This window comes from Hippoglossus stenolepis, chromosome 5, assembly GCF_022539355.2.
Source record: "Hippoglossus stenolepis isolate QCI-W04-F060 chromosome 5, HSTE1.2, whole genome shotgun sequence".
Classification (NCBI taxonomy): Eukaryota; Metazoa; Chordata; class Actinopteri; order Pleuronectiformes; family Pleuronectidae; genus Hippoglossus; species Hippoglossus stenolepis.
In genome coordinates this window covers 2,566,964-2,579,601 of record NC_061487.1, presented here as the reverse complement: position 1 = coordinate 2,579,601, position 12,638 = coordinate 2,566,964, and the positions used below count along the sequence as shown (strand labels likewise).

The following is a 12,638-nucleotide window of genomic DNA, read 5'->3' as shown; positions in this document are numbered from 1 at the left end:
CCCCTGTCCTTGCAGCCCCAGAATGGACCAGCCATTCTCGCTGTATACTGATGCTAGTAAGGTGGGAGCTGGTGCGGTATTGATGCAGGCTAATGAAAGCGGCGTTGGCTGCCCGGTGAGTTTCTTTTCTAAAAAGTTCAATTCACACCAGTTAAACTACTCAATTATTGAAAAGGAGGCACTGGCACTCATCTGGGCATTGAAACACTTTGAGGTTTATGTGGGGGGTGGAGTAAGACCTTTAGTGGTGTACACGGATCATAATCCCCTAACCTTTCTCCACTCACTCCAAAACCCAAATCAAAGGCTTATGCGTTGGTGTCTTTTCCTACAGCCATTTCATTTAGATATACGACATGTAAAAGGAACTGAAAATACGGTGGCCGATGCCATGTCCCGAGCTATGATTGTAAGTTAACTTGTGTTTTTGGTCCCTGCAGGGTCTCCTTCTGTCTGTTCTGGTTTTCTTCTCTCTTAAATTGCTTCTTAAGGTACCAAAGTTGCAGAGGGGGGGGAGTCACAATGCTCAGGGGTGAGATTGCCTGCAGGGGGTACAGACATTCACAGGTTAACAGTAATATGCCTAATTGTGTTTAATTAAAATCTGTAGTATTATATGTTGGTTTAGTTATTGAACAGGTAGTCGTTAGTATTTGCCAACTTTTGGGGATCCAAAGGAGGACCCCCATCTTAAGGGAGGGGGTGTGACGACCCTCTCATTCTGCCTGCCGGTGTACCTTGCTCTGTGCTGGTGGGTGGAGCTACAGCCACCTACCTGCCCATAGGGGTGGGCCTTCCCAGAATGCATATAAGTCTGCTCTTCTGGGAGTGTCTCTCTCTCTCAGCAGGGCCTGCTGCACCAGCCTGAACCTGGATCCTTTGTTTGGTTTGCTGCACTAACAAACACGCATCACACGATATTCTCACTCATCCACACACTTCTGACACCACTGATGCCCTTCATACTAACACACCTCACAAGTTAGGAAATATGATGTTTGAGTTCAGTTGAATAAACTACTTTTGACTGGTCGATCTGTGTGTGATCTCCCTTTTTGTTGCCAGCCTTGAGTCAGGTGGTAACAGTATTCACCATCTTGCCCTACGTTCTAAAACTGTCTCTTCAGAACAGACACACAGCAATGGTGAGGATGGAGTTGTGAACTGGTCATCACAACCTGTTTCCTCTCTATTCCTCAACGGAGGATGGAAGCATTATTAAAGAAAAGTAAAGCATATATAATATGTATATGTTACAACCCAGTTTTTGTGGAGGAGGAAGGGAAGCAACACAGCGCAGATGGTGTCAGCAACGCAGCCTTTTATTGTTAAAGTACAACAAATGATTTGCATTAACAACAGTGAACAGTGAACAAAAGTGCTACCATGATTTTTGTCTATGTCACTGCTTACTGTGAAGTGTAAGAACAGTAAAAAGAATTAAGGAATTGATTAAATTATATAGGCCTTAATTAGTCTTGTTATTATATTCTTCCATGTTGTGGCTGACTCATAGTCTGATCTCAGAATAGTGGTCTGTCTCATAAAGGATCTGATGTTTTCTGTTTGCATTCATTTTGTAATTTACTGCCCACCTGTGGCAGCAGCAGGTTATTGTCCCTGGAAGCTAGTTTTGACATCCAGCCACTTATCAGACCAGTAGCCTTTATATACAGTAGAGTACTATAAAAGCAACAGCTATTAACTGAACCAAACCTAATAATATGTCTTATTAAAATGTTATTTGTTTTACTTTGGGAAAGTTAATCTTAAATATATTACTACATTTAATCTAAAAAAAAAAGATCAATATTTTCAAATGAAAACCTGTAGTGAATGCAACCAAGCATTGTGTATGTATCATTAAACCAAAACACTGAAAAATCGGTTGAGTTCTGAACATTTTCATTGTGGATTGACCTACTGCACAAGATTTGACCGTGAGGTAAAACAGCAAACAAGATGTGGTCTGGTTAGAATTGAGAATGTGTGTTATTCTATTTAGGCAGTATAATTAAAGCAAAATGTCTGACAAATCCTTTGTTTTAAATAGCGACTTACTGGAGATCAGCCACCACTGAGCATTACTCAATCAACAAGGTGTGTGTCTTGGTTTTAGGGTTAGGGTTAGGGTTAGGTTTAGATTAGGGTTAGGCATTTAGTTTGGATGGTTAAGGGTAGGGTAAGGGGCTAGGGAATGTATTTGGTCAATGAGTCTCCTCACTAAGATAGAAGTACAAACGTGTGTTAGTGTGTGTGTGCGAGAGGCATATGAGAGGGGGATGCAATCTATCAAAACTTATGTATATTTATATCCTATTATATTATATGGTTATGTTTGACAACTCTCTGTTACCCCCATCCACCAACCCCCTGTAAAGTCAGCCCCTGGTCACAGTAACTTGTAGCTTTTAGTTCCTTGTAAACCTTTTGGTGATTTATCTTAAAGTTTTTCGCATATTACATTGACTTAACACTTGTTTCTGATCGGCCTGAGACGCTGATGATGATGAGAGTTTTATTCCGCCTCCATCTGTGTCAACAAGCTCCGCAGTTTGTCCAATATCACTGTAGAAGAAAAAGATCACCACAGTGTTATTACTATTATTTTAGATGCTTTCTAACAGTGTAAGCTGTTTTTTGTGAGGGTTTTAAATTATGTTACTTTCATCCCCACAAACACCAAATGTCTCAAATCATTAACTGAAACCTACTTCACTCCTATCTAAATATCTGCCAACCTCATGACGGCAGTACATGAGGTGAGGACAGTGACTAATTTACCTCCTGCAGATGGTCTCTGGAAGCTATCATAGTCCCGGCAGGCGTTGATCAGCTGTACCAGTGCGTCAGGACAGTCGTCAGGAAGAGGTTCTTTAAATTTCTCTTCGTACACTTTCTGATAGATTACCTTTGTTGAACATCCTGCAAGAAGCAAGACCACAAGTGAGTGTGTGAGTGAGCGAGCCATTGATTGAGTGAGTGAGATGCCAAATTCATGTTTGGAATAAGAAAATAAACTCACAGTACAATCTTCAGTTTCACGTACCCATACACACTCCTAGGTTATAGGTATACATGTACTAGGTTATTATCTAGCCTTGTTTATTTAGTAGAATTCAAGCTCTATCAGTTTATTCTGTTTTCTCTATTGACTTTTTTGTCGGCTGCAAACAGGCTACACATAAATGACCCACAATGCATTTATTCTCTTTATGCGACAAGCAGTCAGGCTTTACACCTGCTTGTACCACTGTAATTGCTGCAGTTACTGTTACAACGTGACATTGTTAACTCGCCTGACAAAAGCAGCACTGTGCTGCCATTTTGGATCCTTTCTTCTTCTGTCCAATGCTTTCTTTCTCTTGACGGCAACATTTTGGTAAATGATCTGCTTTCTGTGGGTTTTGGTTCAACTCATATCTGTCTGATGGTTTCAATTGTAGATGTCAAATCAAATACCTAAATAATTGATAAAGATCCCTCAAGGCTCATTATTAGCACTACTGCTATTTACTCATAAATTATATCTATTTCCAACTCAGCGCTTTAACAACCATTTCCAGCAGGCTGGACTACATTTCTAACAATCTGATTGGAGTTTGCAACGCGAGCCTCTCTAGTCACATCTTTGAAGAGTTCCCACTTGGCCATCGGCGACTGCTGATTAAGCATTAATCTTGAACTTTTGTGAACTGACTGACCATTTGGGCTGAAAAACATTTAGTGAGAACTAGGCTCTAACTAACTATATGACTGTTAATCTGCATGTTATCTAAACTAACAAATAAATAACACTTAACATGACAGCAACATATATAATATTGCAGTAGCACACTGAGGAACTTTATATCTATATTGATGACAATGCACTGTGGAGACATAATTTACATGATTTACACAATCACACACTCCAATTCTTCCTAAAAGCTACAATCCACTTTCAAGTTTCAAAGTGGGATTTGACTTTTGTGTAATTAAAGTCTTGGAGTGGTGAAGGGTGGTTTATAGAAATGTAACACTAAGAATTATTTGTTTGTATCTGAAGCTCATCTTGCTGACTGGTCTGCAGCTTCAGTGACAACAAGTGACTATCAAACAGAATACAATGATATCTTGCACAAAAAAAAACTTGACACTGTAGATCTTAACAGGAAACAAGTTGCTGGCAGATAATTGGATGCTATTGTAATAAACACAGTGAAAAAGGAATCAAACTTATTCAACTTTTAGCAGCTGACTTTCTTAACTAAAGGAAGTGAATATCTGAGTTGCAAAACTACATTTAGGGTCAGAGTGGGATATCGATGGCTAATCCACACATACACACCTTCAAAAGGTTTCCTGCGAGTTGCAATTTCCCACAGGACGATACCAAAGCTGAAAGACAACATTCTCCATGAATTGAGTTGTTTATCAATGGTTCATTGACAGTATGAGGCAGGGGTAATACTGAGCAGCTGCCTGTATGAACACAATCAGTAGCACCTCCTAGTAAATTAACCACAATAAAGTTGCAATTGATGGCTTAATTAGCGGTTTATAAATCATCTTAAACTAAGACTTAACATAATCTATAAATCTGAAGACAGTTTGGGTTGCAAGGTTAGTGTTTATCCTCTGGCAGGACAACTTTCCTTTTTTAACCCTTTTATTTATTTGACCATAAAACCTTCTGGAAAACACCTGCGGTGACATGTGGACCAAAGGTGCTTTAGTAGCAGAAACTTATTTGAATACTTAGATAACTGGAGACTTTGAATGATATAAAAAAAAGTCCCTTTACCAATTACCTAAAAAGTGCTACTTGTACGTCCCGAGTGACAAGGTATCGGGATGACTGGTTGGGGCTAGCTGTTTAGCAAGCTAGCTTCAATAGAAGCAAAGACATGGTTGAAGCAGAAGCAAAATAACACTGACATTACTTTGCACCACTTTGAACTGTAAATCTTTCTGCTAGATTTGTATCTAAAGAGTTGTTATTGCTAGTATTAGCTAGCACGAGCAAACATACTAACATATAGCACCTTTAATTACTTTTTGGTAATAAAAATGCCTGAATGCGAGAAAGTTGCAATCCTGAATTTAGGATTTATTAACATATGGAACTGTTAATGAATGATTAATTACAGAGTAAATATCAATGAGCATTTATTTACACACCAGCTTTGTTCAGATTGGATATGCTTGTAGATTTAACAATGCAGTTGAAGAAAATGTTGCCTCATAATGTGTTGAATTGTTTTTAAAATATATAGGGTGAATTCGGGTGATCTGGGACATTTGTTTCAATTTTGTCTTCTGCGACTTATTCCAATATCTGTTTTACACATTAGATCAATATATTACACATTTCTGTAATCCTTAAGATGTTTTCTTACCACACCAGAAGAAAGAATGGAGATATCATAGATGAGACATGACACAGCTTTCAGTGTTCTTTGTGCCAAAAGAAAGAAAGTTCTGCCTGAATTTGACAGGTCACTTTGGAATCTGGAACACTTGTATTAGGGTTTTAAAAGAACCTAAATCACCTTGCCAAGCATGCCAAGCTCAACATTACCAATATAAAAAAAAAGCATTATGCAAAAAGGACAGAAAGCTGAATAAGAAAATGTATATTATTCAAAGAAATGTCATTAATTCATATTGACATACAAGTCATTTGTTTTCATAAAGAGCCCTTAACATTAACATCTTAAATTAAGAAACTTTAATATTCATTTAAAACAATAACAATAACAGATTATTTATTCAGTAATTTGCCTTCTATTCAGGGAACAAACAGGTGAGAGACCATCAGCATTGATCAGCCCATTGTCTTCTCCACATGTTTCGTAATAACAATGGCTGCCGACCACACAGACCTCTTCTTTTGGATCATCTTTTTCCTGGAGAGTTAACTTATTATGTGCTGGTTAGCTAACCAGACAATCAGTTTAAATAGATAGGGACCGACTGCATTTACCATTAACTCCTGTCTGACAAGTGAAGATCATATGCTACATCTCTTTAGTTTATCTGTATTTACTTCAGGAAGTCACTAAATGTATATTTCCCCCATTGTGAGAACTTCAATGTCCCAGATTATCCAAAGCATACTGTCCCACATTATCAATCATGATTGATAAAGTGGGACAGCTAACAAATGTTTGGAAAACAAATTACTTTCTACAACTCAGTGCGTCTGTTGAATACATCACAAACATAATTTGATAACATTTAGGAACATTATTTTATTTATAAAAGATTGATATCCTTAACATTAATCTTCTCAGAATCCTGACATTGACACTGTCATGCAATTCCAAGGGAGAGCTTCTGAGTGACACTTGCCCCGCCCGTCTCTGTGACATCAACCTCATGAAGTCATGTGATTTTAGTCACATGATATCCATGCTAACCTATAGTTAAAGTCCTATTGACTAGATTTTGTTCGAACAGGATATAAACAGACTGAAGTTTAGATGTCCCAGATTACCTGAATTCACCCCTATGATAAAACAGAAAATATTTGTACCACCCTTGGATATCCCTCTGTCACCACTGTTATTAAGCCTATGTGCTGAAGGTGTAACGCAGCGGTTGGTTAATCTGTGGGTGGTTTCTGACCTGTACATCTCACACTCTTTGTTGTAGTCGTGGTTGATGTCTTTGAGCGTCTGAGGAGAAGAGTAACACAGGGACCCGATCTCGCTCTTTTTGTCCTTTGTTGGCTTTCTCAGTGACGTCTCTGTTTTTGCCAGTTCAAAACCTCCCAGCTGAAAAACAATCAAATTAAATAAAATATCAAGATATTATTCACTGGCCTCAACACCTCAACTGCCACAATTCAGATGGATTGAAGCCAAACCGGCATACTCTGCTTTCACTACCTTGACCCTGTAGCCTTCAGCCACCATGAACTTGCTGCTGTTGATGCATCCATGAACCTTACTTTTTTCTTCAGTTTGGTGCAATCTTAAAAGAGAAAGAAATACTCAAATAATTGTATCACAATGATGAACTTAAAATTATGGAAGGTTGTATTTGTTTTCTAAGTCCACAAATAATTCTCACCAACTCTGCAGCTCTGTCTGGGGCGTCTTTCCTCATTGTTTTGGTTGAATGGCACATATATTCAGTCAGCAGCTGTTTAGGCTGACTGCTCAGTCAGCCAATTTACAATGATCTATTTCAATATCAAACAATGTTTTCTCATGTTTCTCCGTTTGACCATTTGTCAAAGAACACGCTATACATTTTTGGTGTGACTAGCGCCTCCATGTGGCCTTTTAAAGATCCCTTTACCTTGGGTTGTTGAAACTTTATTCTGTTTGGTAGAGATAATATTAGGATTAACACAAAAACTTGTCAAATTCTTCAATTGACCTATTTTAGATAATAATGTCTTATTATTATTTAAGACAATACAATCATTTTAATTTAGACAATACAAATTTATGAGTGAATCACTGAGCAGAAATCCTTTATGTCACTATGAAATAATGCGATAAAGTACAAACTGTATCATGTCAGTGATTCAATCAACTGAATTAGAGAAAATTGATTTTCAAGATCATTTCGTATTTCACAATATTAATCAATATCATGTTGGAAGATTAAATAAACCTTGACAGATGATTTTATCCTAATGCCAATTTTAAAGGGCACATATTCAATACCAAACAAAATGCTTATTTCTCTGTTCAATATTTCCTTGCACACCTTGCACATTCAAATTTGTCAGTAAATAAAACACAAAAGGAATACGTTTACTGACCGGTAGAGTCCTTGTGCTGCGTCCAGACACATACGAACTTTTCTGGTCCAGGACAGTTTAGAGCCAGAATCCAGAACCTGTCGGAGACTCCCCTTCTCACAGTACTCCATGACAATCAGGAACTGAGGGCTGGGTCCTAGGCGAACATACACATTGTTTGAATTCTAAAGGTTTAATTTGAATGGATCGTCTGTGATTTTCATCCTCACTCCTACTCACCGTCCTCATCCTGGACACAGATGCCAAACATTCGCAGGATGTTGGGCGACTCAAAACGTCTCATGGTTTCAACTTCCTTCTTGAAAACAGACTGTACCTCCCTACATTTTAGAGAAAATGTTTAGATTGATACAATACAACAGGCTATGGTAAAACTCATGCAGGACTGAGTTTTCTGGCCAATCGACCATCATTAACTCCTTTAATTAGTTCATTTCTAATTAACTTCTTATTGCTTGATGGTCAGTTGCATCCAAAGATACAGTGTCATTTGTATAAAAATCCTTCTTATTCCCACAGAGATGTCGCAAAACAGAACAAAAGTAAACAAAAGAAGGAATTTTGCACAGAAAAGACTGTAACATTGGAGTCAACTGCCACTTCATACAAGATTCAGATAAACTCTGAGGAACATTTTTGTATTTTGTGGATGTTGATCATCATCCCTTACATTGTAAATGCATGAAGTAGGGATTGCTAAAGGCCCAATATAGAAGAAATGATTACCTGACACATGTTTTAATACAGACTAATTGTCAACCTATACCCTTTAATATCCTCTGACTCATGGTCATCAATATACTGGTGTTAATCACACACTGATTTCATCTACCTGAAGTGCTGAAATTATATTTCTCCAGGACTGTGTTGTTTCGGGGGACAGTAGTCGTGTTTCTATATAATTTTCAAGTACATTAGTTCAACAAAAATTTTTATTAGGTGGGGTAGAAATTTGAGAGCTTAACATTGTTTGCAGTTTGCAACACCTTCCATAATTAGACCCACCAACAACCAAAAACCCTGGTGAGGAGTGAACCCTCTTGCAGTTTGCCTTTTAATTGATTTATGAAAATGTTGATTATATCAGTTTAAACCTGCAGCCTCAAGGACTGTAAAAAACAACTTCATACTTTAAATTGGCCAAACTCATAATAGTTTAAAATAAAATTACACTGGTAGTGTTGCCTGGTCAGTTAGAACTGCTTTCTTGTCTTTTCATTCAGTATCCTTCTGCAGTGGAGCACTGACCTTGGACTGGCTTTCACAGGGTCCGTATATCTCTTGATGACCACTGTGAAACCATTATACTGTCCTTTGTAGACCTCTGAGGTCAATGTCTCCATGAAGGGCCTCTTGGGAAAATGGTACTCCAGTTCTTCTGGTTTGATCATTCGGATTTCCACATCGGTCTTGCTGGGCTTATTCACTGTGAAAATGCACAATTCAATTCAATTCAATTCAAATTTTTTGTATAGCACTCAAATCATAACACACATCATCGAAAGAGAGACCAGAAACATTTGAGTCTGTCATCTGTCATCCTGGTAACAGCTATGTCACATCTCAAAATGTCCATTTGACCTGTGAAGTCGGATTTTCTGTCATCATAAACAAGTATTGAACATAACACTGACATATCATCACCAACTTAGCAAACAGCTGCTTATCTCCACATCCAGCCATTCCAGAACTACACAATAATGAATTTGGAGTGGCGTTTGTGTCCATGTCCTAAGTCAAACATTTGGATAGTGAGCCCATGAGTGTTAGGGGTCGATGCATGTAGCACTATATGCAATAAAATACTAATCTAGAAGCTTGTGATCTGGTGTACTCACATAGCTCCACAATCTTTCCCACATCTCTTCGCATGGCATCCATTTTGTCTTCCTGGTTCTTCATGTACTCCAGCAGCACTGAGGAAGAAATGACACTGATGACACAAAGGCAACGAGACCTTCAACATCATTAAACCATCTTCTCTATAGTATCACAATGTCAATTTAGAAAGTCTAAGCACATTATACTTCCAGCCATAATAAGTGTTCAAATAAGACAAGTCTGATTTTCCAAAACTTGATGAAAATCCAATCTTGGTCAAGACAATATCTGTTTGAATACATTTTGTGGCTTGGGTCAATGTGCAACACCAACAGAATTCTGTCATGAGGGCGTTTCGTTCAGGACAGAGAGGAATTACAAGGTTCAAGAACCGTCATGTTACTAATGCTGTCCCACTTCAAGAGTGAAGTGACAGTGTTTGTTAGATTCTTGCAAAGTTTGCATTAGCAAAACTTCTTTTTCACCAATTAAATGTTCTTGCATTGCTTTAATTTGACTGGTTGATGAGTGCAGATAAAATTTACTTTGAATCTATTTAATATTCTTTTAACATATTATTCTAAATTTCTTGCTTCTGTTTGATCAGTCACAGAAAAATTGAAACCCTGAAACTGGGGGCGAGGTATTAAGCCTAGACAGGTCATCAAGCGTAAATTAGCAATATCAAATTTTAGCCTATGCAGACACATATTGAAGTTTGATTTTAAGCTAAATCTAAGCTACAAAAGCTAAGTCAAAATCAGGTTCCCTCACATTTCTTGAGCTCTGCATCGTCCTCCTTCCCATCGACCTCATCTGCTTTCACTCTGGAGGTCAGTTCAAACACGCGGTACACCGCGTTCCCCTGCTCCACCTGCAGAGCGCCAGACAGCCACTGGAAGGCATCATTTAGGCGTTCATTCACACTGTTGAATTCGTCTCCGTGGCTGCTGGATTTCAGGATGCGCTCCATCAAGTTGGCCAATGTGTACTTCTGGATGAGCTGCTGTGCTGATTTCAGAGTGATGGAGAGTTCCTCGAGGGCTTTTCCCACATCAGCAGCGGCTTGAACCGTGTCCCTCTTTTTGATGGACCTCACCAGCTCCTCCAGGGCTTTGACTCGGTGAGACACACGGTGGCAGCGTTTCTTGTTGGCCTTCACAGTCTCAACCAGGGTGTAGATCTCTGAGGCAATGGACAGGATGGGATCTATAAAGTCCATAATCAGCTAGAGAGAGAGTGAGAGGAAGTTACATTATGCCAATGACAAAAAATAAATCAGAGACGCATGCAAATTAACTTATAACTAGTAAGATTAAGTAATCTACAGTTTCCCGAACTGATGTAACCTGAAGCAAAGTGAGTTCATTTTCAATTCCCCGAGCAAGCCTGATTTAAAAAAACTTTCTCTGCTGCTGTGGCTTGTTGCCAGAAGTAGATACTGATGATGTTCACTTGCCAAGAACTTCTTTGTTTTTACAATACAAGAGGTTACAATTCTCCCTCCGAACAACACTACCTCGTCAAGCCAGACCAGGCCAACTGGATTAGGACAAGCTGATTAGCATGCTAATTTAAGAAGACGAAAAGAGGTGATTGGACATTGGCACAGCTTTTTGACTTTGGGGTAAAAGAATGAAGATGCTGAACTATGTTAGACTGGTAAGGGAAACTGAGAAGGGCTGTGGTTACTGTCGAAAATATGGATTCATCTGCCACTGAAAATAGTTCCCAACAAAGAACATTTTAGTGATGTTTTTAAAAAACTACAGCAACCACCTGTTTAATCAAATTACTGAATCTTTTCTGTTAAATAACACTATAAGTTGTGTCCATTTGTTTTACTTCCATAGGAACCAATGGGCTTGGAGCTGAAAGTCACATATGGAGTATGGGAAGTCAAAAGTTGAGACACAGCCTACCACTTTTTGGGTTTGGATCTATTTATGGCATTCGCTGATGGAATAAAATGTCATGTCCTGCTGTTTGGTCCACACAACGAAACACAGAATGAACCACAGCAGGAACTGAAACTTTCCTGACGTGACTGAGTGTTGATTTCCTTTTTTTTTCAGACAGATTTATTGCTGCAGGTCTCTGGACATATAGTCTTAACATTACCAACGTACCACACATCTGAATTCAACACAAACTGGTCTGTGCATGAAAGCGCCATGGGCTATGATGTTGATGGTTTATTCATAAAGTTTAAATCATTATTGAACTACAGTTTAGAGTGCGGACATAAGTGATGGGCCACCCTGACAGAAGCAGGGCATATAGATTATGGTCCCAACCACTAAAGTGCAGTGGATGAAATAATCAATCCTCTACATCAAGAGAAGATTCAAAATGCTGTAAAATACCAAGCTAATGCTGTTTTATTTAAATTCAATAAACCATATTAAGTATTTTGTACTTGACATGAATGATACACTCTACATGTTATACTTGTTTAATACAATTTTGTTTTCCTGCAGTACGTTTTGTTGTTACTACCCTTTCTTACCCTGTTGGTGTAATGAGATGTCTATAGATTACAGCTGTGTATTGATACATTTTTAAACTGGGAGAATTGGTCTCAATATTCAATATTCTCAGGTTTTTCGCCCAATGCGTCGTCAGCAAAACCTTCTTAAAGAGTAAACCGCCATAGGGAGCTGTCAGCAGGGACAACCAAAACAAAAAGATGACTTACCTGTGAATGGAAGTCAATGAAAGCTGCCTGTCTCTACCCAGGTAAAGTGTCTTTTGTTTGAGTGCTGGGAGAAAATGAAACTGTCTCTGCAGACTTCGAGTCCTCCCTCTGCTGCTCACAACTTCCTCTTCCTCTGTGACAGTTGTAGTCCTTCCCCCCTGTGGGTTTTGCTCATGCACCTCTGCTCTGACACATCCTGGATTTATTAACCTGTTGGTTGAAGCAGAAGCATAACTCACTGCAAGGTGATGGAGGTGCAGAGCAGATCAGGTCTGGATGCTTTGTGACTTGTTGTTTTATTGATGATCTGTCAGGCCAGCTGTTTTCAGGGTCAGAGGATGTATTAGTACCGGGGGT

The 12,638-nt window shown here is 38.7% G+C and overlaps 1 protein-coding gene across 1 annotated transcript; it reads right to left on the bottom strand.

Moving 5' to 3' along the window:
• Window positions 1-1,299: 1,299 nt before the first annotated feature.
• On the bottom strand, window positions 1,300-12,431 carry LOC118109990 (mixed lineage kinase domain-like protein). Its single transcript, XM_047340021.1, has 11 exons — window positions 12,282-12,431; window positions 10,358-10,811; window positions 9,601-9,678; window positions 9,011-9,188; window positions 7,982-8,082; window positions 7,763-7,898; window positions 6,876-6,960; window positions 6,613-6,761; window positions 4,331-4,380; window positions 2,785-2,925; window positions 1,300-2,568 (listed from the first exon to the last, which is right to left on the bottom strand). The coding sequence occupies exons 2-11, from the start codon at window positions 10,803-10,805 to the stop codon at window positions 2,519-2,521; spliced, it is 1,416 nt and encodes a 471-aa protein (XP_047195977.1). The 5' UTR covers window positions 10,806-10,811; window positions 12,282-12,431; the 3' UTR covers window positions 1,300-2,518.
• Window positions 12,432-12,638: the final 207 nt, after the last annotated feature.